Source organism: Orcinus orca, chromosome 5, assembly GCF_937001465.1.
Source record: "Orcinus orca chromosome 5, mOrcOrc1.1, whole genome shotgun sequence".
NCBI lineage: Eukaryota > Metazoa > Chordata > Mammalia > Artiodactyla > Delphinidae > Orcinus > Orcinus orca.
This window is the reverse complement of record NC_064563.1, coordinates 4,754,206-4,781,270: the sequence shown is the minus strand read 5'-3', so window position 1 is coordinate 4,781,270 and position 27,065 is coordinate 4,754,206. Positions and strand designations below refer to the sequence as shown.

The 27,065-nt window shown below is 43.6% G+C and overlaps 1 protein-coding gene and 1 non-coding gene across 11 annotated transcripts in view; both read right to left on the bottom strand.

Moving 5' to 3' along the window:
* Positions 1-27,065, bottom strand: part of THRB (thyroid hormone receptor beta) — a 392,184-nt gene that overhangs the window by 106,764 nt on the left and 258,355 nt on the right. For 9 of the 10 annotated variants that reach the window (XM_033431962.2, XM_049710126.1, XM_033431959.2 and 6 more), the window contains one exon: positions 563-626. In XM_033431962.2, the coding sequence (XP_033287853.2) occupies positions 563-584 (22 nt within the window). In that variant the 5' untranslated portion in view covers positions 585-626. Of the gene's footprint in view, positions 1-562; positions 627-14,390; positions 14,414-27,065 lie in introns of those variants that run through there. The other variant, XM_049710127.1, reaches the window with a different exon arrangement.
* On the bottom strand, positions 308-419 carry LOC117202196 (U5 spliceosomal RNA). The gene has a single exon (XR_004484398.1). It is a non-coding gene; the product is annotated as a U5 spliceosomal RNA (small nuclear RNA).

Sequence of the window (27,065 nt, the reverse complement as noted above, 5' to 3'; positions counted from 1 at the left end):
CCTCAGGGGGCATTCTGTCTCGCCTCTGTCCCTTGCTTTCTAGCTCACTTTAGCTTATGTGCTCTCATCATATTCCATTCTGACTCTGCTGCTGAATATTCCATCAGGAAGATGTCTGAACTCAGTGGTCACTGAGTACATAGAGCCATTTCTTATACTGATCTGAATGAATGTGGCAGGTAAAAGTAGTGGGTGTGAGAGGGTAACCTTGGGAAGGCTGGCAACTAGGATTTCACTGTGAATTCTCATTTCCTCCCATCCTGTTCCTGGTGATGATGCATCTCAAGGCTTCTGAAAAAGCTGGAAGCACATTTGTTGGGATGTAGTCACAGGATATATTTGCATTTTTCCCCCCCTCTCCACAGAAATCTTTAGTAGAAGGCGAAAGATTTATACGAGCTGAAAAGAAACCAGAGTATGGCTATATTTGCATTTAATAACACTCATTGGCTGGGAAATAACTGTTGCTAAGACTCTTAGGTTGGTCTTTTAGGAAGCCTATATTTCTCTTTGGGTGGAACAAAAATGGAAACACACAAAGTAAAGAAAATAAAACAGATACCTGTCATACTGTTGGGAGTCATGGGTTAGTAATCATTCCGGACCCTTTTTTTCACTGACATCTCCTATAGAGAAAAAGACAAGAAAAATACCATGGGTTATAACCTGCATTTTCCATAAGGTTTTGTTCCAAACAACATCACATGCATTAATTAGCTGGAGGTGATATGTTACTTTCAACTCAGGGAAAGTGAAGCAGAGGTGGGCTGCGTGATACACGTAAGTTTACAAGACCTTTTAATTTTCATCTCAGGGTTCCTCCTATAAACATGTCTTTATAATAATATTTTATTCAAGGTCACATGTCTATTTTCCATCTCAAGTTTTTTAAGAAAGCACTAGCCGAGTGACTTGCTGTCTTTCCCAAGAGCGTCTGAGATGCGTTAGCGTCCTCAATCCAGATCCTTTCTTCTCCAGGTGTGGTCTGTGGACCAGCAGCCTCAGCATCACTGGGAGCTTTGCTAGAAATAGAAAATTTGGGTCCTATGTCAAACCTGCTCCATCACATCTGCACTGGGATGAGATGCAACTGCAGATGACTGATGGACACTTTGCAGTCTTAGACACACTGCTCTGGAGAATGGAATCCATATTCACATCTTATGTGTGACTTTTCCTTGGTCAGCGCTGAGTCCTTTCTCATCACTGTATCAGTGAGATCCGAGAGCAGCAGACAGACCTGACCTCATATGGGGATGGGGTTGGAGACTTGGTGGGGGTCAGAGACCAGAGGCACCGACGGAGGGCAGAGTGTTGAAGGCCACGCGCAGATGATGACCCAGATGGCTGCTGAACGTGGGTCAGAGTCCTTCTGCGTGTCGCTGGGGACAGATCAGGACGAGGTTTCTTTTTCCAGAAGGGTTTCTGTATCCAGCGGTAGACAGTGCAGCACGGTGGCTCTGGCCTTGTACTGGAGACCTAGGCATGGGTTTGGGGGCCAGCGCTGTCGTGGACTCGCCGTGGGATCGTGATTTCTTCACGTGCAAAATGAGGAGGATAATGCTCGCGTTACCTGCTTCACATGGCTGATGATTCTGAGGTGTGAAGAGGATGCGAATGAAAGTGCTGGGTAAACACAATCCATTGGATGAGGGAAGGAACGTCCTGATGCTAATAACTGATCGGAGAAGAGGAAGCATGTGGATTGTTGATATATGCGTCCAATATGGGTTGATATATGCGTCCATTCCCTCTCTGTCTCCACATTGAATCCTGCAGCACTGAATTCATACCTTGATGGTCATCACATGTGTTCACCACATGTTTCCAAGGCTGCCTTTCCCACTAGACTGTAACCTCTTTGTGGAAGGGACTATGTCTTGGTCATTTTTATATCTTCCACATGAGCAGAGTGTCCGATACATAATAGGCCCTCAAGAAATATATGCGGGGCTTCCCTGGTGGCGCAGGGGATTAGAACCTGCCTGCCAATGCAGGGGATACGGGTTCGAGCCCTGGTCCGGGAAGATCCCACATGCCGCAGAGCAACTATGCCTGTGCACCACAACTACTGAGCCTGCGCTCTACAGCCCATGAGCCATAACTACTGAGCCCGCATGCCACAACTACTGAAGCCCGTGCACCTAGAGCCTGTGCTCCACAACAAGAGGAGCCACTGCAATGAGAAGACCGCACACTGCAACGAAGACCCAACGCAGCCAAAAATAAATAAAAAAACACTAAAAAAGAAATATATGCTCTGAATAAGTGAATAAAATAAAATGAATGAAAGTTGAATCTCATGGTATGAGATTGCTGAACTGGCATCTGGTAGAAGAGATGAGGATTAATTACTAGGAAAATGCGTTCTTGCTACTGATGAACATTTCAAGGGTCACCAGCTACAAGCCCTCTGTTCTGTCCCCTTCAACTGTGCAGCTGGGTTGTGAGAGAGAGAATCAGGTTCTGAGACCCCCTAAAGGGAGAGTGCGGATCACACCTGTAGTACTGACTGTCTAGACCTCTCGTTCTTAGAAACTGAGCTGCCATTAACTCCCCTCCCGTCTTGTGGACACGGCCTCATCCTCCTGGGATGCTGCTTCTGAATATTCTGCAGCGGACAAGGAACTTGGCTCCGGCTGGGCCAACCACAGTGCTCCACCTTTGGCCGCAGTGGGCCAAGACCTGGGAGGGGCTGACATGGTGCCTTTTTTGGGGTAGGTTACATATTCCAGCTCTGGTGGCAGAGCTGATCAGAAACTAAAACTCTCAAACTGTTTGACGCCATGCCTTTTAGCCACACGGCCAAAGCCGGTCTGAAGGTGAGACAGAGGATGCACCTGACATTCACGGAGAACTTGGGGTGACGAGAGAATGCTGTGGCCTCAGAGCCCTGCCTTCAGCTCTCCCTGAGGCCCAGCTGTGTCCCTGCGGCCCCCTCAACCCTTCCTGAGCAAGACGGTGCCCACGTCCGCAGAAGCCAGGTCCAGGCAGGTTTCTGCCCCTTGCAACCAGAGGAATCCTGACTGACAGTACCGACATTCAAACACAGCATGAATACGAATGTGGCAAAAGCGTTTCGTGTCCTTTTTATCCTAGTTATGTTCTTGCTACACCAACACTTAAAAAATATCTTTGTTTTCAAATTTTCAATTGAACAGGCATCAGAACTGCAGAAAGTATTGTGTGTGAAGCGGAAAGTATCCAGAAAGAGGAAAAACATCTCATTAAGGCTTAAAAAATATTGTTACCACCACGAAATTTAGTACTGATTTTGTTATTTAGTACTGTTTTCCTTCTACTGTAGGAAAGTACTAAAGTACTATCTATAGTAATTTAGTATCACTACACTATACTAAACTGTTACCATTACTATAGCATCAATAGTATATTCCTGTCCCTATTCCTGTAGCACTTTAGTATTAGTACACTGTACTAAACTGTTACCATTACTATAGCATTAATAGTATATTCCTGTCCCTATTCCTATAGCACTTTAGTATTAGTACACTATACTAAACTCTTACCATTACTATAGCATTAATAGTATATTCCCATTCCTATTCCTATAGCACTTTAATATTAGTACACTGTACTAAAGTGTTACCATTACTATAGCATTAATAGTATATTCCTGTCCCTATTCCTATAGCACTTTAGTATTAGTACACTATACTAAACTCTTACCATTACTATAGCATTAATAGTATATTCCCATTCCTATTCCTATAGCACTTTAATATTAGTACACTGTACTAAAGTGTTACCATTACTATAGCATTAATAGTATATTCCTGCTCCTATTCCTATAGCACTTTAGTATTACTACACTATGCTAAACTGTTAATATTCTTATAGCATTAATATACATTTCTGTTCCTATTCCCACTCCTATAGTGTTCATTGTGCACTTCGGTTCCTATTCCTACAGGACTCTAGTATTTCATATTATTTAGTGCTATTTTCCTGCAACGAGCTCTTGAGTTTTAAACTGTAGTTAAACGCTCTGAGTGGACAGGCATCGCGGGGCTGCTTCGGGGTTGCCCGGGACACAGGGCAGGTGTCAGCCAGTGCTCTGTGCAGAGGAGGGAAGCACAGGAGGTCCCCTCTGGAGCCACCGAGGGGGTCACGGCGTCAAAGGAGGAAACAAAGTCCAAACAGCTTAAAAAGAAAGAAAGTGGAGTGTTCTACCTGTGGGGAAAGGAAAGCGAGCACAGGACTTCCCCTCTGGGTGGGTGAGTGGGCGGGCAGCGAGGAGGTCGGGGGTGATGTGAGCAGCGCTGACTGCAGCGCTGTCCCTGTCCTGGGGGCCACTCACAGCCTACAGGTCATCGTTACAACAGGCCTGCTGCTCCCGGGCAGAGAACAGCCTCCAGTGAGACCCAGTAAGGCTCTGCATCCCGGTCCCTCAGAGCCGAGCGTCCATTAACAGCTGCAGCATTTCAGCACCAACTGAGGGGAGAGAGGTCTTCAGCGCAGTCCCTAGGAAAGTGCTGCTACACCGAGAACATTCCTTTCACACGATATTCGTTTATGTGGCTGGTTAGCCTAGAGGCTTTGATTGACGGCCTACTCTATTTAGGTGCTGCCCCAGGCTTTGTCCGAAGACAACAGTTGGGCCTGTCCACGTGGGGCTTCTAATCTGCCAGAGGGAGAGAATCGTGCTACAACAGTGCAACGTGTGGACAGGTTTCACCTGAAATATCTCTTCAGTGCAGACTGGGCCACGAGGGAAGGAGAGGTCATTTCTACTTGGGGCAATCTGGGAAGGCTTCTAGGTGGAGGTGACCCTGTATCCGAAGGCTCTTCTTTGCAATAGGCCTCTCCCCAGCGAAGGACTTAGTGCTTTATTCTCCTCCTTGTGCCCCTGAGGCCCACTGACTACTCTGCAAGAAATGAGCCGTGTGTAGAAAAACTAGGAAATGCCCTCAAATTATGCAGGGTCTTGGGAGGTTTGCTATGGAATTTGGACTTTGTCCTATGGAAAATAGGGAGCCATGGAAGGCCCTTCAGGGAGTGCCCTGATTTGAGAGGATAATTGTGCCTTGGTGCAGAGGGGGACTCCTCAGGATGCTACCTATCGGCGTGGGATCGTTGCTACTTTCCTGTCTTAGTGTTCAAGGTCACAAAGTTAGACTAGGGCCAGAGAGAACCCCACCCACCTTGTCAAAGGCCCTGGCCCTGACCGCACACCCTTTTGTCCCCTTGTGTTTTCTTTTGCTCTGTAGAAAACACAACACTGAAGGGACAACTGTGAAAATTCCCCCTTGGAAAATCTTTCCACGCAGACCTAGTGAGTCATTGCTTACACAGTCTGCACATAATTAAAATTAAACATGCATCACTATAATGGAAAAGAATATGAAAAAGAATGTAGATGTATGTAAAACTGAATCACGTTGCTGTACAGCAGAAGTTAACACAACATTGTAAATCAACTCTACTTCAATTAAAAAATGAAACATGCATCTCCCTCACGGCTCTACATCGACCTTTTCCGAGGAGGGCGTTTGTGGTCCTCGTTTGCCTCTCCCTGGCTCTCAGAGCGTCTGAATGGTGAGCTATACGGGGGTCATCAGTTACGTCTTCGGCTGGTACTTCCCGGGCGGCCCCAGGAAGTCAAGAGGGGGCCGTGTGGGGTGGGCAGGGGTCACGTTCACAGGCAACTCTCTTGGTTCTGTTTACAAGGTCAGATGCTCCAGCCTCTGGCTATTACGGGCTCCACGCTGAGACTGCTAATACTGGGTGGACTCTCAGAGGCGGACAGGACACTGTCTCACTTGGCATTGACACACGTGGACACCATGGGCTTCCTACATAGACCTTATGTCAGAGGTCGTGGAGACATGAGTTGAGAACCAAGCTACACCCTCCACTTGGGATGGGTCTTGAAGTTGTGTTTACGCGGCAAGCGCTGTTTTGACTAGGTCTGCGGGACGCCGGGCACTGCGCAGGGCTTGTGGGATGGGGCTGGGGTCCTCGCCCCCCACCCCCCACCCACACTTTGGCTTTGCCACCACTTTGCCTGGGTGCAGGCAAGTAGCTATGCCCTAGGAGGGGCTGCCCTCACCTGGGAGGGCAGTGAGGTCATGAAGCTCTCTCTCTCCCTCTTGGAGTGTCTGCTTCTCTCCCTTCCCCCCTTCACAGCTTTGTCCCTGATGCTTGGGAATTGTTGGTAAGAACAAGTTCAGTCCCAGGGTACGGAGGACAGACCCTGGGCTGAGAGTCATTCGGATGCTTTTGGGTCTCAGGTCAGCAGTTTGCACATCTTGGCTGGGTCTCTTCACGCTCTGAGCCGCCCTTGTGAAGTGAAATCACCATCTCCCACCCTTCAGGTTATGACGAGGACCAGGGAATTTTTTGCGGTACGCGGGCCTCTCACTGTTGTGGCCTCTCACTGTTGTGGCCACTCCCGTTGCGGAGCACAGGCTCCGGACGCGCAGGCTCAGCGGCCACGGCTCACGGGCCCAGCCGCTCCGCGGCATGCGGGATCCCCCCGGACCGGGGCACGAACCCGTGTCCCCCGCATCGGCAGGCGGACTCCCAACCACTGTGCCATCAGGGAAGCCCTGAGGACCAGGGAATTTGAGAATGCTCTGTAAATGTAAAAGTGGACACCGACCTACAGTACTGGAAGAGGTCTTCATTATTATAGTCACTATTATTACACCCGGTCATCTCCTGGCCAATCCCAGTCATCCCTAAGGTGTGGGCAACTGGAGCTATTCTGGCCACTAGGGGCGCCCTGAAGTGGTTTAAAAGACATAACAGCACAGAAGCCCACCTCCGTAGACCCTAAGATAAGATGGAGGTGGAAATGCTCCTCTCTCCTCTGCCATTCTCCTCTTCCCAGTCTGAATTTTACCTTTTGTGAATTTTTTTCCCCTTCAAGTTCATTTAAATTTGTTACGGGGAGCAAGGAAGGTTGGGTGCGCAGATGAATTTGTATCCAATTCTACAGCATTCCAAATGCAGCCCCAGTTGTCCTTCCCTGAGGTCTTTGAATTTTAAGAGTAAATCTAGGATCCAGTGAAGTGAATATATAATGGTTGAATTTCTGATGATGGTAATAACTTAGGCACTTCTCACATAGAAGAGAACAGAGGCCAGGGGTATTCAAATCATACAACATTGTGATCCACCTTTTTCCACTTGGTAAAACTAACCCTATTTGGGAGTGTAGTATCAAAAATTCAGTACGAGAAAAAAATTTACAAAGCCAGCCTAGTCAGACTAGGGATCGGGCTGATTAAAATGGAACATAAGACTGTGAGTCACTTAATAAAGGTGTGGGAAAATAGTCATAGCTCTCCCCTGTGACATGGCCCAGGTGTTTGTCCCAGTGGATCACCTGTTAGAGCACGGGGCAGGGTGACAACCTCTCCGCTGGGCGTGGCGGGAGCCTAGAACCCCACATCAGAGACATCAGTAAACTCTGGGTGGTAAAGCTGTAATTTCCTTTTCAGATTTTCAGCCATCACTCTAAGTGTTCTGCCTTTAGTAGAGAGAGAACACAGCCAGGCTCTGTGGTTGAAGCTGAGCTTAATTTGCTGTGGCTGATTTTTTTGTTCTCGGTAAAATGATTTTAGTTCAAGTTCAACGATCCCACTCTGTGGCTCATTTCTACTCTTCCTTTTAACCTCTGTCCATGCCAAATCACTGCCCCCTTCTCTCCCTCTTCCCTTCTCTTTCTCCTTCTCTTTCCTGGGCAAAGTCACCATGGCTTGGAAGGAGCACGGGCCCTGCCATTTGTCAACAGAATGACACGGGGGAGGTCAAGAGTCACGTCCCCAGGTGGGTAAGGTCATCCACCTCAAAGGGAATAGATGGATGAAATAGAACAGATGTGCTTGGCACTTGGTGGTATTCCTGCATCCTCACGTGCAAGGGGCTGGGGCCACAGCCTGAGAAAAATCCTGTTTCTGCTTTGAAGACTAGGTCAGCAGTGCTAGGAGTGGGGTTCTTGGGGTCAGAGTGGGCTTTCAAACAAACACACAAGTCCCCTGTGAATCTAAAACTCTCTGCTACATCTAATTTAGTGTCACGATGAGTGAAACTTGGAACCATTTCTAACCGCATAACGCAGCGATAGAAAAGTCAAGGAGGAACCAGCCGGAAATAGTTTTATGAGGCCACCTCTGAAAGCCTCGACTCTCCGCCTGCTATGTTTATAACACACTTTCTTCCTAGCTACCTTTCTCTATAGGTGGGCCATCACCTCCGAATGCTTCTAAGAAGTAAGACTCTTGAGAGGAAGCAGATGGGTAGTTTGAGGGAATCGCCCGACGCAACAGGAGAAACAACCTCAACAGATGTCTTGTTGGCCAAAGCAAGCGGTTAAAACTGCCTCTGCTGACACCTGGTGGACAGGAGTGCAGCATCCCTGCGCCAAAGACAGCAACGGGCATGTGTGGTGAGGGGCCTGGGATGCATCCGTCATAATGCCTGAGGAACAAGGGTACCACGCAGAACCGGAGCGCTTACTTGTGGTTAGGTGACTCACCAGGACACAGGTAGGGAAAACAAACGCGTGGGAAAATAAAACGGTAACACGGAAGCGAATGATGTATTATGGACTTCTTAAAAGAGTTTGATGGCGAGTGAGGCAACAACAAACAAGCACCCACTCCAACCCCCTGCCCTCGACAGCCTCCTAAGAAAGATTCTACTGCTTGACCCCTGACCATCTCCACCCCAGGGCGACGGCAGTGCCCAGATGGAGCTTGGGTTCCGTTGCCTCTGGAATCTGCCCTGAGGTCCTTGCAGATTTTTAACCCTGGGATAGAAAGAATATTCTTCCAGAGGAGACATTATGAAGACTGCGTTGCCCCCCCCGCAAATCCCTTGAAGATGCAAATAAAATTCTCCTAATAAATATAGTTATAATTGTTCACTATTTCTTAGATGCCAAATGCAGTGGAAGGAGAGCGTCTGCATTGAGAGTTATCTACAGAAATAGACTTCATAAACGTTGTACAATCTCCATTTTCCCCTTCGGTGGGTTCTCGTTTAATGCTGCCTGGTGAAGGCTGAATATTTTGACAAAGTCAACGGTTTCCTGCGAGCACAGTGCACACACAGCTTAGGTTTTGTCTTTCAACAATGCGTGTTAAAGGTGATTTTCAAGAATGCATCAGAGCAATTATCAGTTCAAATTTGTAAGAATTAATCCATTATATTTAAGTCACGAAGAAAGGTGATTTTTTAAAAAATTACAGGAACCTTGGTTAAGGGTTGAGTCAGGGAATTGGGGTGAATAGATCTACCTAGGAAGGTAAGAAAGGAAAGAAGCCCTTAAAAGACTCATGCAGTTGCATTTTTCTTTTTTTTAATTTATGAATTAAAAAAATCTTATATCGGAGTACAGTTGATTAACAATGTTATGTTAGTTTCGGGTGTACAGCAAAGTGATTCAGTTATGCATGTACATGTATCTATTCTTTTTCAAAATTCTATTCTCATTTAGGTTAGAGGTTATTTTTTTTCCTCCTGACTTTTAAGTTAAATTTGGAATATGAATTCCCTTAAATGCGCCACCAGAAAGTGTACAGTCAAAATATACCCCCTTCCATGGTCAGTGATTCTAGGGCACAGAGGTTCTCAATTTTCCTGGCACCGCTACTGTTTCAGAAACTGCTTCACAGTGACCCCAGGTAAAAGGAACAAATGTTCTGTTTATTAAGTAAATAGTTCCAAACAGCCTAATAGTAGTATTTGCATGGCGTCTGACAGCTGTGCCTGTGTTTCCCTCAAAAATTAGACATTCCGTTGTGTTCCTCTGGGTTTGCTGTGGCACTCCCAGGGTGCCTTGGTACAGAGTTTGGGGACCGTGGCCGTAACAGCTCTGGGAATCAGTGAAAAGTTCGAGGGTGTGGTTACCTGATCTCTTTTTAGCCCTCATTCTCTGTGAACCCAGGGCTACCTAATTTGGCCTTTCAGTTTCATATTGACCTTTCAGTGGGTCAGCCTGGCATGAGCTGTGGAGGAGAGAACAGAGCATGAAACCTCAGCTGGAGTTAAGCTCATTGTGGGCATAAACAAGATTTGACCATCATTCAATAGAGTTTCCGGAGCCCCTATCACATGGTGAACTTGCGGTGAAGTCTCTAAAAAGTAAAGGAACGCAGCCCTTGCCTTGTCTTAGGAGGGGGACGCAGTAAGCTGCGTTATCACTGGGAATTGCAGGAACACCAAAGGCAGCCGAGAAAGTGGCTGGATGCTAAGTTCTTAGGTGAGAATCTGACGAATGAGCATGTTACACAGGCCGGAATTCTTGTAAGAGGATCTCAATAAATCTATAAATGGCAGGTCACCTGCTTTTCTATTCTGTTCTGTTTCTGACTTATGTGTAGCAAGGAAGCTACATATAAACTAAACTAGTGGTTCTCAAAGTTCGGCAAACTCCTGGAGAGCTCCTCACACAGATGGCCGGGGCTCTGCCCCCAGAGTTTCTGATTTAGCCAGTCTAGGGGTGGTGGTGTCGGGTAGGGGTGTCGGGGAGTCTGCACGTCCAAGTTCCTGGGTGACTGGACTGTACTTTCCAGGAATCACATGTTGGGAGCCACCAGCCTACACCATTTGGGCACAAGTCAGAGGCACTGGGGCACCATCTTGGTGGGCTACACTTGACGCTGGGCAGGTATCCCCACCTCTCCACTCAGGACCAGCCCAGTCAACCTGGTCTAGAAGAGGGGCTGAGCCAGGCCCCCAGTTCTGTGACTGGACAGTTTCCTTCTCTGAAGACCCCCTTGCATTTCAAGTGTGCATCCTGGAATTTGAGACACTCGAGTCCTGTAGTAACAGTGACGGCGAGACCTGACGAGGTGAAGGAGTCTTGCACCTTCGAAGAGGCTGGCTTTGCACTCTGCTTTCTTGTAAGGGTGGGGCACGTCCATGGAGGCTGCAGGAAAAGCAGTTCTTAATCTCAAGGGAGGGGGTCACAGCAGAATCAGCTGAGAAGCCTTGCTCGCCATCTCCGGGGCTGGGCCCTGGAATGTGTACCTAGAAAAGGCTTCCCAGCTGATTCTGTTGAGAACTTCTGCTTATGAGAGAAGTGCTGAAGTATAAGCCAAATGTGGAGATGGGTCACCCTACTGTCACTCTTACCCCTGAAGCCACACACGCTCATTGGTTCAGAGTCACCGGACACACTATGTCCTGTTTGACTGCCGCAGGCCTGCAGAGAACTCTCTTCCCCTCCCTCTGGCCATGCTTCCTTGGCGGGTGGCAAAATCATGGCCAGTGTGGTTGATCCAAAGCACATTGCTAATTAAAAGCCACTACCTATGCACTGAGGGACCCACTATAGCACCAACACACCAATGGCACAGAAGCACCTGGACTTCTGCACTCAAGCCACACCCTCCGCTCCTGCCCCATGACTTATTTCCTCCAGTGCGGTCCCAGCTCAGCAGCATCCGCATCAGCTGGGGACTCAGAGACGCAGATGCTCAGGACCTACCCCAGACCTACTGAATCAGAACCTCTGAGAGGGAAGTCCAGCCTCCAGGTGATGATTCTGGTGCAGCTGGGGTTCAAAACCCCCTGCCCATTGCCACAGATCAGAAGGTGTTCACAAGGCAGGCACTGCTCTGTGCCCTCTCCCACCAGCTCGCCCAGCGATCAGCCCAGAACATTCGCTAGGTAATGAAGCCTGGGGGGGGGGAGCCCTACTTCCTGCTGTCAGAGAGAATCAACACTCACTTCGTGAGCCGCCTCTGAGAGGTTGCCAACGCTGCGTCTAAATCATCTCTCGTTTCTTCTGGGTTGTATTTTCCATATTCACACTTCAGCTCCCCCTGAATCCTCTCCAAGTTTTTTACATTCCTTTCAGCTCAGGAAGCCAAAATGAAGATGCCATGTTTCAACCAGGGTCTGTGTCCTGCTGTGGGGAGGGGCATTCTGCAAGATTCTTAAATGCCCGACTCCCAGCATCATGATTATTTTCCGAACAATAGAAGGAGATTGCTGATTCACGTTTGGCTCACGGCTGGCTCCAGGCATCTTTTTTTTTTTCTTGCTGTACTTGTGCCGATGCAACACAATAATGTTCTATTCATCCCTCTGAGTTAGAAATGCCAACAGCTCAGCTATGCAACTGAAGGGTCCCGCCTCCCCTTTGGCTTATTTAAAGCCTTCCCGCAAATAACACGTTTTGAAATATTATATGGCGTGATCACTCTGAGCCATTTGGCTTTGGCACGGACCGTCAGACCTTATCTTTTTATTAGCTGCTCCTTGCACAATGCCTGGCACACTGGAACTAGGATTCTTAAAAAATGCCTGTTGGGTGAATCACATACCCACTTCCTGAGGTTCAAACCTGATCCTTCTATTCTGCCCTGATATAGTACAACCCGCCCTCTGTCAGGGGCAGGGCGGAACCTGGCTATCACATTCAGGCTCACGTTTGCATCCAATCAAAGAATGGGTTTGACATCCTCAAGGTCTGATGGTCCAGGGGGGCTCCATCCAGCCCCTGGCCCCGTCTGCACACTGTCTGCACGGCCACTTCTGGTCCTGCCATAGCCGTGGGGCTCTGGTTGCCTCTCAGCACAGCTTTGCCAATAGCAGTCGGGGCCAGCTGTGGGTTTTTGTTTCCCAGCTGCAAAGTCAAACTGGTGGCACTGCTTAGCTCCTAAAACTCTATTGGTCACCCTGAGCCACACACCCAAATCACCTGGGTGGCTTTGCAAAGTCCCCAGGCTGCATCCCAACCCAATTAGTGTTTCGTAACTGAGGCCTGAGTTTTGTAACTGCCTGGGACATTCAGATGTGCAGGCGAGGCTGAGAACCACGGCCCTAAAGTGGCATCATTAAAATGATGGAGATGGGGTTTCCCTGGTGGCGCCATGGTTGAGAGTCCGCCTGCCGATGCAGGGGACACGGGTTCGTGCTCCGGTCCGGGAAGATCCCACATGCTGTGGAGCGGCTGGGCCCGTGAGCCATGGCCGCTGAGCCTGCGCATCTGGAGCCTGTGCTCCGCAATGGGAGAGGCCACAGCAATGAGAGGCCCGCGTACCGCAAAAAAAAAAAAAAGATGGAGACGGACAGCTCACTGAGGACCGTTTCCCCCCTCCAGGAACTCAAGAGCATACCCTGTTAGGCTAAGAAGGGGAGCACCCCCTTCTGCTCATCTGCCCATTTCTCTTCTCACCAACCTTTTTTTTTTTTTTTTTTTTGCGGTACGCGGGCCTCTCACTGTTGTGGCCTCTCCCGTTGCGGAGCACAGGCTCCGGACGCACAGGCTCAGCAGCCATGGCTCACAGGCCCAGCCGCTCAGCGGCATGTGGGATCCTCCCGGACCGGGGCACGAACCCGTGTCCACTGCATCGGCAGGCGGACTCTCAACCACTGCGCCACCAGGGAAGCCCCTCACAATCCTTTTAAAAAAATTTATTTGTTATTTTATTTTATTTTATTTTTTTTAAACCATTTAAAAAGATGGGAGTTTAGCTGACTTACAATGTTGTGTTCGTTTCAGGTGTACAGCAAAGTGATTCAGTTACACATATACACATATCCACTCTTTTTTAGATTCTTCTCCCATATAGGTCATTAGAAAGTATTGAGCAGAGTTCCCTGTGCTCTACAGCAGGTCCTTGTTGTTTATCTATTTTATATACAGTGTGTCTGTCTGCTCACTATCTTGACATGTGCTCACCCAAGCACAGAGGGTCTGGGTGAACTGAGGTCAGGTTACCCAGAGTCCTGGCTTCAACATTCTCACTAGGGAATCCCTAAGATGTGAGCAATGGTGTGACATAGGAAGATCCTTGGGGACTGCTCTGTCTCCAGAGAATTCCCAAGGAGGGCACAGACACTGTGTCATTAATCACCAGGCTGTTTGGAGGAACAGACACGTCCAGTTGTTTCTGCTAATTGACGAAACAGAGGGTTAGAGGGACAGGGAAGCTTTTCCCTCCGGCTGCTGAGAGGAGGAATCAGAATGTCAACCCAGATCTAGTGCTCTGAATCGCCGAGCCATCCCATCTGCCAGATGCGTGTCCCTCAGCTGGGTTCCTCGATGGGCACAAAGATGATTAAGCCCTGCTCCTTCCCCTCTGGGAAGCACCGCCTGGTAGAGATGACAGAGGACTCACAAACAATTCTACTTGGAGGAGGTTGTATCTGGTACTCTATCAGAAGCGCAGAGGACCATACAAGTGTGTGGGGGGGAAAGAGTAACTAAGAAAACCTGACTCTACAAAACACAGATGCTCTGCAAATCCTGCACATGGTTGTGTGATCTTCCAGGTCCAGATCCAGTTGTGTACGGAGGGTCTTTCAGAATGGGGGTTGTCCAAAGTGTAGGTGTTTGGGCTGAAATCATCCTGACAATGTAATCTGGATGCCTGGGCGGGATATCTCCAACAGCTTGTTGTATTTACTTATTTATTTTCTTTTTAGGCCGGGCCGGGCGGTTTGTGGGATCTTAGTTCCCTGACCAGGGATCGAACCCATGCCCCCTGCGTTGGGAGCGGAGTCTTAACCACTGGACCGCCAGGGAAGTCCCATCCATCAGCTTGTTTTAATATCACTTGAACATGTGTCCTAAAAGAAGAAGATAGTATGACCCTTACAGAGGTGTTATGAGGATTAAATGAGTTCATACAAGAAAAGTGCTTCTGTTGTGCAGGAGAGAAGAGCCGTCAGGTGAAGCTGTGTTCTCCTTGCGGAGTAGCTGAGGTGGAGAGGCAGGCGGGGAAGAGGGTGGAGGGCTCCCCAAGTGTCCTCGCTGTCTGCTGAGAACTTGGCTTACTTCATGCAGGTTGTAACTTATAAAAAGGGCACAGTATTAGACATACATTCGTCAGGGTATAATTTTTTTAATAAAATAATTGATAACATTAGGAAAGCCTGGGATTTATATCCTCTGTGTGATACTGTGTAAAAGAGATTTGTTAAGAGGATAACTCACTTCTCTGGGGACAGCAGCATTTATAAAATGGACTCTTGTAAGCAGTGTTGCAGCAACGGATGGCTCCCGGTTGAATGGTCTGTGTTGGGAGTTCAACTAATGCTTTCTCAGCGAGAGAACATTTAAGTCAATATTTTTCACAACATCTACTCTCCCTCAAAAAACAGATTTTTTGGTCCCCAAATGATTTTTACAGTTATGAGATGGAACACTTCCGTTGACCCATCGCTAGAGTCATTGTTTACTGTAAACAAGACACACTATCCTGTTTTCTTATATGAAAAGGAAAGACAGTGGGCCTTGGTCATCAACCTGTATTGTTGGTTTTACCTGCGAAAACGAACTGTGTGATTTTCAGGAAAAATAAATTCGCGTGATTTGAAAACAAAGATTTCCAGAGAAAGGGAAATCAGCCAGTTTCTAAAACATCCAAGGAATAATGCAGATCCTACGTGAAATGCATGAATGTCTTCCTGCAGCTCCATCTTCTCAGTTCCAGGGCAGGAGCCAACTAGACCAAACATGGTGCTTGGCTTTAGAGTAAAATCTACAACAAACCTAAAGAGTTTCTGGTTGTGTGTTCAATGAAACTGAGCAGAGAAGAAAGACGATGATGGTACTTATGTTAACATGTTACTGTGTTAGTCACCGTATATCCTGCACATGTGTATATGGTTCCATAAAAAGTAGGATAATAATAATGATAAAAAGAAAGGCAATAACTGTAACAGCATCTAACATGTATTGAGTGTTTGCCATTCTGCTAAGTGTCCTACATATACTACCTCCTTTATTACTCTCAACAACCTGTGATGTAGGGGATCTAAACTTAAGAGATGTGACGCCCTTGGGACTTCCGTGGTGGCACAGTGGTTAAGAATCCGCCTGCCAATGCAGGGGACACGGGTTCGAGCCCTGGTCTGGGAAGATCCCACATGCTGCGGAGCAGCTAAGCCCGTGCGCCACGACTACTGAGCCTGTGCTCAGGATCCTGTGAGCGGCAACTACTGAGCCCGCTCACCACAACTACTGAAGCCCGCGTGCCTAGAGCCCGTGCTCCACAACAAGAGAAGCCACTGCAATGAGAAGCCCATGCACCGCAACGAAGAGTAGCCCCCGCTCGCTGCAACTAGAGAAAGCTCACGCGCAGCAATGAAGACCCAACGCAGCCAAAAATAAATAAACAAACAAACAAACAAATAAATAAATTTAAAGAGATGTGATGCCCTTGCCCAAGGTTGTAAAGACTGTTAAGTGGGAGGGCTAGGAATTGAACCCAGGTCCTGTGGATCCAGACATTTTGCTCTAAACTACTATACTTGACTGCCTCTTGAAAGAATAACGGTTACCTGCATTTGCGATGCCTTTTTACATGGGTCATTTCACTCAATGCCCACAACTTCATTTTATTATATCTTTTACAACTGGGGACACTGAAGCTCAGATGTTAAATGTCTATAAAGATAAACCCTGCTGTATGGGAAAACTGAGGCTCAAAGTTCTGCTTCCTGACCTCCGAGCCAAGTGTGTTCTTGAAGACTCTGAGCTTAAATCTTTTCTGAATGGAAGGTCCTGACGACTAACTGTCCACGTCACTACCTGTGAAGGCAAAAGCTGAGCCACGGTTGCACCTATGGGATATTTTAAAAAAACATGAAATTCGTAGCTCAGAACATCAGGTCCATGACATTTTAACATACAGCACACACAGTTTGATCAGCCCAACCCACATTATTTGAAAAGTTCACTCCTGATGGGTCTGAAGCTCCCTCACACGCCCAGCCCCTGATGAGTGAGACACCTATTACCTGAGTGACAGGCAAACATTTCCTGTGAGAGATGAGACATTTTCTGAGTTCAATCAAGGTGACGTGGCTGTTCACAAAATGAGTAGTTCTGTTAATAATCACTGCTCCATTTGATGGAGGATATTATTCCCATGATTTCGCAGTTGAGTGGATGAGAATAAGCCTTATCAATGTACCAACTGGGTAGGAGTGTGTGAAAATGAACTGAGCCCTCACAGGGCTCAATCTCATATTAATGCTGCCGGAAAAGTTTATAAAGGGTTTACCTTTGTTTGTTTAACCTTTGTTTGTTTAACCTTTGTTACCTGTCACTCCCCAGCTCCAAATCCACCCTTCTGTTCTCTGCTGTGTGATTCTGAGCCAAACTCTTTCCCACAGTGCCTGGCCAGAGGGTGTTCTACTTGATTCCACCAATAGGAGGCACCAGAGGGAGACTGGAAGGTGAGAAGAGAGAGGGCCCTTCCCTCTCTTCTTCATGCCCCTGGGAGCCCCTGCCAGCAGTAGCTGTGGGCTGCAGCCACTGGTCTCTTTTAGCATTTTCAGGAGCAGTCTTTGCATCCTGCAGAGGTTCTAGCAGCAGCTGGTTGGAGCCCTTTCTTAGTACTTTGAGTGCCAACTCCACAGGACTGCTCCTCTGAGCATGTGTGAGAAGTTATAACCCCTGAGCTAAAGGGTCGTAGAATGGAAGACTGCAAAGGCTTGAATTTTTTAAAAAACATTTTTTAGCATAAAAATAACACCAGTTCACATGGAAATGTTTGTGAACACAGATAGTATAAAGGAGAAAAAAAGTCAAAACCTGTCCTAGATTTAACCACTGATATTTTCACATACTCTTTCTGGTCTCCACCCCGCACCCCCCCACCTCCCCACCCCACACTTCTACATATTAAAAAAAAAGATTATTTTTAATCAACACTTGGTCTCTAGAATTTTCACATGACAACATGAGGAACTCAACTCTAAGAGGGGTGTGACCTTGCTTCATCACAAGGACAACTTGTCTCTTCCATTTTGGGACTGGATCTCTCTGGCAAGGGTTGCTCACCTCTGACCCAGAAACTAGACAATGGCCATGACTACAGGCTCCCATCTCTGCTATGTCTGTTATGCCTTCTCAGTTGTGATCATAAAGTAAATAAGAAATCTGTGTACATTTAGGAGGAATGCTTAGTATATTATGAGCTGGCTCCTGGAGTGAGTCTATGAAAAATGTTGAAGAAATATGGAACACAGTAGTCTGCTCTGTAAGAATTGGCATGTTTGGCTAAGAGATGGCACAAATGTGGTACTAATTACCCTGGTCTGCCACACATATTTAGTATTTTGCTGCTTCTACATTCATTCACTCATTCACTTATTCACTCATTCATTCACAACTACTACCAGAGTATCTACCAACAGCAAAGGCAAAGTACTGTGCTAGTTGCTGGATTCATGAATAAGATACAACTGCTCCCCTTTCTCACAAAATTCATAGCCAGAAGAACCAAACTCTGGGAAGAAGGAGTTAAAATATCCAGCACTTTTCCTGATTAATAAAACATCTTATTATTACATGCGTTTGTTCTTTGCTCTCTCACAGGTACACTTGTCACCAACTCCTTGTGCCCCTTGAGAAATTTTCAAATATGATATTTTCTCAGATAAATTTAGTGTAGAATAACTGCCTGTTGATCCAATGTTTCAGTCTCCATCTACCTTAAAATTATTTATCAAGTAGAAAATATGACCGTTATGAATCTTTATGCTCTAAGGAACATAGTATAGTAACATATGTAATTAAAATGAAGAAAGTTCAAGGCAAAATAAATGGAAACACAATAGCAGTTGAAGATTTTAACATACCTTGCATCCCTTGAAAGATTAAGTGGATATAAAATAATAAAGAATATCAGATAATATTATTAATAATGTTAATCTAGAATTATATACCAAATTTCATACCTAAAAAATAATTATAGAATAACAGGGTAAAAAGTGAATAATCATAAAATGTGACCAATGTTAGGTGACAAAGAAACTTCCCAAGAGTAGAAATAAGTAGAAATACTAGAGACAAAATAATAATCTTCCTACAATATAATCAACTTAGAAAATTAAAAAGGTAAAAGAAAGAAAAGCAGGCACATACAAAAAGAAAAAGTGCAATTACTTGGAAATCAAGAAAACTCTTTCCTAAACAACTCATCAAGAGGATATATATGCACCGAATTGCAATATATATGCACCCAACATTGGGCCACCTAAATATACAAAGCAACTATTAACAGACCCGAAGGGAAAAATAGACAGCAATACAACAATAGTAGGGTCTTCAGTACTTCACTTTCATCAATGGATAAATCATCCAGGCTGAAAATCAATAAGAAAATAGTGGACTTGATTAACGCTATAGACCAAATGAACCTAACAGATATATACAGAACATTTCAACTGATATAAGCAGAATACACACTATTCTCACTTGCCCAAAGAACATTCTCCAGGAGAGATCACATGTTGGGCCACAAAACAAGTCAACAAATTTAAGAAGACTGAAATCATATCAGGTATATTTTCTGACAACAATGCTATGAATCTAGAAATCAATAACAGGAAGAAAAATGGAAAATTCACCAATGTGTGGAAATTAAACAAAACACTTCTGAACAACTAATGATCAAAGAAGAAATCAAAGGGAAATCAAAAAGCATCTTGAGACAAGTGAAAATGGAAATACAACATATCAAACCTTATGGGATTTAGCAAAAGTAGTTCTAAGAAGGAATTTTATAGTGATAAACACCTACATTAAGAAAAAAATACATCTCAAACAACTTAACTTTATACCTCAAAAAACTAAGAAAAGAGGAACAAACTGAGGCCAAAGTTAGTAGAAAGAAAGAAACAATAAAGATTAGAACAGACATAAATGAAATAGAGACTGGAAAAGACAACAGAAAAAGATCAACAAAAATAAGATTGTTTTTGAAAAGATAAACAAAATTGACAAACCTTCAACTAGACTAACAAAAAATAAAAAAGAGAGGACAGAAAGAAAATTATAAATGCAAAAGGAGCCATTATAACTGATATCACAGAAATACAAAGGATAAGAGACTACTGTGAACAATCATACACCAACAAATTGGATAAATTTCTGTATACTTACAACCTACCAAGTCTGACTCATGAAGAAACAGAAAATCTAAAGAGACCAATAACAAGTAAAGAGATTGAAGCAGTATTTTAAAAACTCCCAAGAAAGAAAAGCCCAGGATCTTCTGGCTTCACTGGTAAATTCTACTAAGTATTTAAGGAAGAATTAACAATAATCCTTCTCAAAATCTTTCCAAAAATTAAGGGAAGGGAACACTCCCAAACTCATTGTATGAGGCCAAAATTACCCTGATACCAAAGCCAAATTAGGACACTACAAGAAAACAAAATTGCAGGCCAATATCCCTGATGAGCATAGATGCAAAAGCCCTCAACAAAATATCAGCAAACTGAGTTCAACAGCACATTAAAGGACCACACAACACGATCACATGGGATTTACCCCTGTGATGGGTAAAATAGTTCAACATACACAAGTCAATAAATGTGATACATCACATTAATAGAATGAAAATGACATGATCATCTCAATAGAGTCAGAAAAAAACATTTGACAAATTCCGACATTGTTTTATGACAAAAACTCTCAACAAATGAGGTAAGAAATGGATGCATCTCAGCATAATAATGGCCTATATGACAAGCTCGCAGCTAACATCTGAAAGCTTTTCCTCTAAGATCAGGAACAAGACAAGAGTTCTCACTTTCACTAGTTCTATTCAAAGTAATACTGGAAGTCCTAACCAGAGCAGTTAGGTAAGAAAAAGAAATAAAAGGTATTCAAATCAGAAAGTTAAAAGTTAAATTGTCTCTGTTTGCAGATGACATAATCTTATAGAGAGAGAACCCTAAAGACTCCACCAAAAAACTGTTAGAACTAATCAATGAATTCAGTAAAGTTGCAGGATTCAAAATCAATATATAAAAATCAGTTGCATTTCTATACACTAACAGCAAACTATCTGAAAAAGAAGTTATAATACTAATTCCATTTATGATAGTATCAAAAAATAAAATATTTAACAATAAATTTAATGATGGAGGTAAAAGATCTCTACACAGAAAACCATAAAACACTGATGAAAGAAATGGAAGAAAACACAAATAAATGGAAAGATATCCTGTGCTCACAGATCAGAAGAATTAATATCGTTAAAATGTTCATTCTATTCAAAGCCACCTATATAGTCAATGCAATCCTTATCAAAATCTCTATAACATTTTCCACAGAAACAGAAGAAACAATCCTAAAATTTGTATGGAATCACAAAAGACCCTGAATAGCCAAAGCAATCTTTAAAGGAAAAACAAAACTGGAGGCATCACGTTTCCTGATTTTAAACTATATTAAAAAGTTATAGTAATCAAAACAGTATGGTTCTGCATAAAAATAGACACATAGACCAATGGAACAGAATAGAGAGCCCAGAAATAAACCCACACATGTATGTTGAATTAATTTTTGACAAGGGGGCCAAGAATACACAGTGGGGAAACGATAGTCTCTTCAATGAATGGTGCTGGAAAACAGAATATCCACATGCACAAGAATGAAATTTGATGCTTATCTTACACCACTCACAAAAACTAACTTGTGATGAATTAAAGACTTAAATATAATACTTGAAACTGTAAAACTCATAGAATAAAACATAGGGAAAATCTCCTTGACATTGGTCTTGGCAGTATTTTTTTTTGGATATGACACAAAAAGCACAGACAACAAAAGCAAAAATCAACATGTGGGACTACATCAAACTAAAAAATGTCTGCACAGCAAAGGAAACCATCAACAAAATGAAAAGCAATCTATTGAATGGGAGAAAATATTTGCAAACCATATATCTGATAAGGGGTTAAAATATAAAAAAAATAAGGAACTCATACAACTCAATGGTAAAAAAAAGATAAACAAAATTGACAAACCTTCAACTAGACTAACACCAATGTGTGGAAATTAAACAAAAATATTTTCTTTTTTTCTTAAAAAAAGAAAATATTATAACAGGACTGATAAGTAAAGATATTCAAAAGTTGATTCTTTAAAAAAAAACAAAAACAAAACAATAGATAGATGAACTACCAGCTAACTTAATTAAAAAATAAGAAATAAAAAATTCAAAAAATTAGAAATAGAAAGGGAAATTAGTTACAGATGCTGAGAATTAGAACAGTTATAATAGATGACTGAATAATTTTGTGGAAATAAATTAAAACCCCAATTAATTGATTTTCTCAAAAAATACAAAATAGCAAAATACATAAAAGTTAATTCCATATAGACTAATAATAATGGAAAAAATAAGCACTGTCAAGGAATTCCCATATTCTTTCCCTGAAAGTATGAAATTCAGATGATTTCATTTACGGGTTATTTCATGGACAAAAAAAATGCTATTTAAACGTTTTGATAGCACAAATAGGAAACATTCCTAGTGATTTTTGTGAAATCAGTGTAATTATGATATAAAAATATGAAAAAGTGATCTGCCCAGATCACTTGTATATATTGATGCAAAAGTCTTAAATAAAATATCAAAAAATTCTTGAGAAAAACTAAAAGAGCAATATTTCAGAAAAAATGGGATATTTTCAGGAAAGGAAAGATGGCTTGATATGAGCAACACTAAAATTGCTAATCATGGTAGTAAGTCCACTGAGTAAAAAGTATTTTATCTTGAAGGATGCTAAAATGGCACATAATAATATTCACTGCTTGTTCTTGATGGCTTAAAAGCCCACATGGAAGGAACATTATATGAATACTATCTTGACATAATAGTAAATATATGGAAAATTTTGAAAAAGAAGAGTAATGGGATGGAATTAACCTGATTAGATATTAAAACATAGTATGATGACTTAATGATTAAAACAATGCAGTATTAGCGCATGAATATATAGCAGATCAATGGAGCAGCATTGAAGTTTGGAAAGAGACCTCAATATATATGGAAATTGACAATATGATAAAAACTGGCTTCTTTAATTCATGGAGATGGAACAACTAGTAAACCATCTAGAAAAAAAGTCAAAGTTGAATCCATAACTTATACCTTATAAGACAACTTGGTTAATTAAGTGGATGAAAGATTTAAATATAACAAATGAAAGTTCTAGAAGAAACAACGAGATGATACTAAGCTTGAAAACAGAGAAGACTTTCTAATGATGGCACAAAATATAGAAAGTACCCACAATCTCACTTCTTAAAAACCTGTAACACCCATATCTTGAACACCTGTAAAAGGAGATGTGTAAAATCTAAGAGTCCATCAATAGGGCCTAGGCAAATAAACCATCTGATAGTCACCCAGGGGAGTGCTATAGGAATGTAAAAAAAGAATGACATGAAGACCTTCAAGATGGCGGAGGAGTAAGACGTGCAGATCACCTTCCTCCCCACAAATACATCAGAAATACATCTACATGTGGAACAACTCCTACAGAACACTTGCTGAATGCTGGCAGAAGACCTCAGACCTCCCAAAAGGCAAGAAACTCCCCATGTACCTGGCCGTGTGGCTGACAGGATCTTGGTGCTCCAGCCGGGTATCAGGCCTGTGCCTCTGAGGTGAGAGAGCCGAGTTCAGGACATTGGTCCACCAGAGACCTCCTGGATCCACGTAATATCAAACTGCAAAAGCTCTCCCAGAGATCTCCATCTCAATGCTAAGACCCAGCTCCACTCAACAACCAGCAAGCTACAGTGCTGGACACCCTATGCCAAACAACTAGCAAGAAAGGAACATAACCCCACCCATAAGCAGAGAGGCTGCCTAAAATCATAATAAGGTCACAGACACCCCAAAACATACCACCGCTCGCGGTCCTGCCCACCAGAAAGACAAGATCTAGCCTCATCCACCAGAAGACAAGCATCAGTCCCCTCCACCAGGAAGCCTACACAACCCACTGAACCAACCTTAGCCACTGGGGGCAGACACCAAAAATAATGGGAACTATGAACCTGCAACCTGCGAAAGGAGACCCCAAACACAGTAAGATAAGCAAATTGAGAAGACAGAAAAACACACAGCAGATGAAGGGGCAAGGTAAAGTCCCACCAGACCAAACAAATGAAGAGGAAATAGGCAGTCTACGTGAAAAAGAATTCAGAGTAATGATAGTAAAGATGATCCAAAATCTTGGAACTAGAATGGACAAAATACAAGAAACGTTTAATAAGGACCTAGAAGAACTAAAGAACAAACAAACAATGATGAACAACACAATAAATGAAATTTAAAATTCTCTAGAAGGAATCAACAGCAGAATAACTGAGGCAGAAGAACGGACAAATGACCTGGAAGATAAAATAGAAGAAATAACTACAGCAGAGCAGAATAAAGAAAAAAGAATGAAAAGAATTGAGGACAGTCTTAGAGACCTCTGAGACAACATTAAATGCACCAACATTTGAATTATAGGGGTCCTAGAAGAAGAAGAGAAAAAGAAAGGGGCTGAGAAAATACTTGAAGAGATTATAGTTGAAAACTTCCCTAATATGGGAAAGGAAATAGTCAATCAAGTCCAGTAAGCACAGAGAGTCCCATACAGTATAAATCCAAGGAGAAACACGCCAAGACACATACTAATCCAACTATCAAAAATTAAATACAAAGAAAAAATATTAAAAGCAGCAAGGGAAAAACAACAAATAACATACAAGGGAATCCCCATAAGGTTAACAGCTGATCTTTCAGCAGAAACTCTGAAAGCCAGAAGGGAGTGGCAGGACATATTTAAAGTGATGAAAGGGCTTCCCTGGTGGTGCAGTGGTTGAGAGTCCGCCTGCCGATGCAGGGGACACAGGTTCGTGCCCCGGTCCGGGAAGATCCCACATGCCGTGGAGTGGCTGGGCCCGTGAGCCATGGCCGCTGAGCCTGCGAATCCGGAGCCTGTGCTCTGCAACGGGCGAGGCCACAACAGTGAGAGGTCCGCATACCGCAAATAAATAAATAAATAAATAAATAAAGTGATGAAAGGGAAAAACCTACAACCAAGATTACTCTACCCAGAAAGGATCTCATTCAGGTTTGATAGAGAAATTAAAACCATCGAATCAAACAGATGGAGAGATATAACATGTTCTTGGATTGGAAGAATCAACATTGTTAAAACGACTATAGTACCCAAAGCAAGCTACAGATTCAATGCAACCCCTATCAAACTACCAATGGCATTTTTCACAGAACTCAAACAAAAAACCTCACAATTTGTATGGACACACAAAAGACCCTGAATAGCCAAAGCAATTTTGAGAAAGAAAAACGGAGCTGGAGGAATCAGGCTCCCAGACTTCAGACTATGCTACAAAGCTACAGTAATCAAGACAGTATGGTACTGCCACAAAAACAGAAATATAGATCAATGGAAAAGGATAGAAAGCCCAGAGATAAACCCACGCACCTATGGTCAACTAATCTATGACAAAGGATGCATAAATATACAATGGAGAAAAGACAGCCTCTTCAATAAGTGGCGCTGGGAAAACTGGACAGCTACATGTAAAAGAATGAAATTAGAACACTCCCTAACACCATACACAAAAATAAACTCAAAATGGATTAAAGACCAAAATGCAAGGCCAGACACTATAAAAGTCTTAGAGGAAAACATAGGCAGAACACTCTATGACATAAATCACAGCAAGATCCTTTTTGACCCAACTCCTAGAGAAATGGAAATAAAAACCCAAATAAACAAATGGGACCTAATGAAACTTAAAAGCTTTTGCACAGCAGAGGAAACCATAAACCAGATGAAAAGACAACCCTCAGAATGGAAGAAAATATTTGCAAATGAGGCAACTGACAAAGGATTAATCTCCAAAATTTACAAGCAGCTCATACAGCTCAATATCAAAAAAACAAACAACCCAATCCAAAAATGGGCAGAAGACCTAAAAAGACATTTCTCCAAAGAAGATATATAGATTGCCAACAAACACATGAAAGAATGCTTAACATTACTAATCATTAGAGAAATGCAAATCAAAACTACAATGAGGCATCACCTCACACCAGTCAGAATGGCCATCATCAAAAAATCTACAAACAATAAATGCTGGAGAGGGTGTGGAGAAACGGGAACCCTCTTACACTGTTGGTGGGTGGGAATGTAAATTGATACAGCCATTATGGAAAAGTGAATGGAGGTCCCTTAAAAACTAAAAATAGAACTACCATATGACCCAGGAATCCCACTACTGGGCATATACCCTGAGAAAACCATAATTCAAAAAGAGTCATGTACCACAATGTTCATTAGTGTTAGTTTGTATGGAACTACAATGTTCATTAGTTAGTTAGTTAGTTAGTTAGTTAGTTAGTCTGTATGGAACTGCAATGTTCATTGCAGCTCTATTTACAATAGCCAGGACATGGAAGCAATCTAAGTGTCCATCAACAGATGAATGGATAAAGAAGATGTGGCACATATATACAATGGAATATTACTCAGCCATAAAAAGAAATGAAATTCAGTTATTTGTAGTGGGGTGGATGGACCTAGAGACTGTCATACAGAGTGAAGTAAGTCAGAAACAGAAAAATAAATACCATATGCTAACACATATATATGGAATCTAAAAAAAAAAAGTTCTGAAGAACCTGGGGTCAGTACAGCAACAAAGACACAGATGTAGAGAATGGACTTGAGGACACGGGTAGGGGGAAGCGTAAGCTGGGATGAAGCGAGAGAGTGGTGTGGACATATATACACTACCAAATGTGAAACAGATAGCTAGTGGGAAACAGCTGCATGGCACAGGGAGATCAGCTTGGTGCTTTGTGACCACCTAAAGGGGTGGGATAGGGCGGGTGGGAGGGAGACGCAAGTGGGAGGGGATATGGGGATATATGTATAGGTATAGCTGATTCACTTTGTATAAAGCAGAAACTAGGGCTTCCCTGGTGGCGCAGTGGTTGAGAGTCTGCCTGCCGATGCAGGGGACATGGGTTCACGCCCCGGTCCGGGAAGATCCCACATGCCGCGGAGCGGCTGGGCCCGTGAGCCATAGCCGCTGAGCCTGCGCGTCCAGAGCCTGTGCTCCGCAACGGGTGAGGCCACAACAGTGAGAGGCCCGCGTACCGCAAAAACAAAAACAAAAACAAACAAAAAAATAATAAAATTAAAAAAAAATAAAGCAGAAACTAGCACAGCATTGTAAAGCAATTATACTCTAGAGGTGTTAAAAAAAAATGTAAAGATGTTAAAAAAAAAAAGAATGA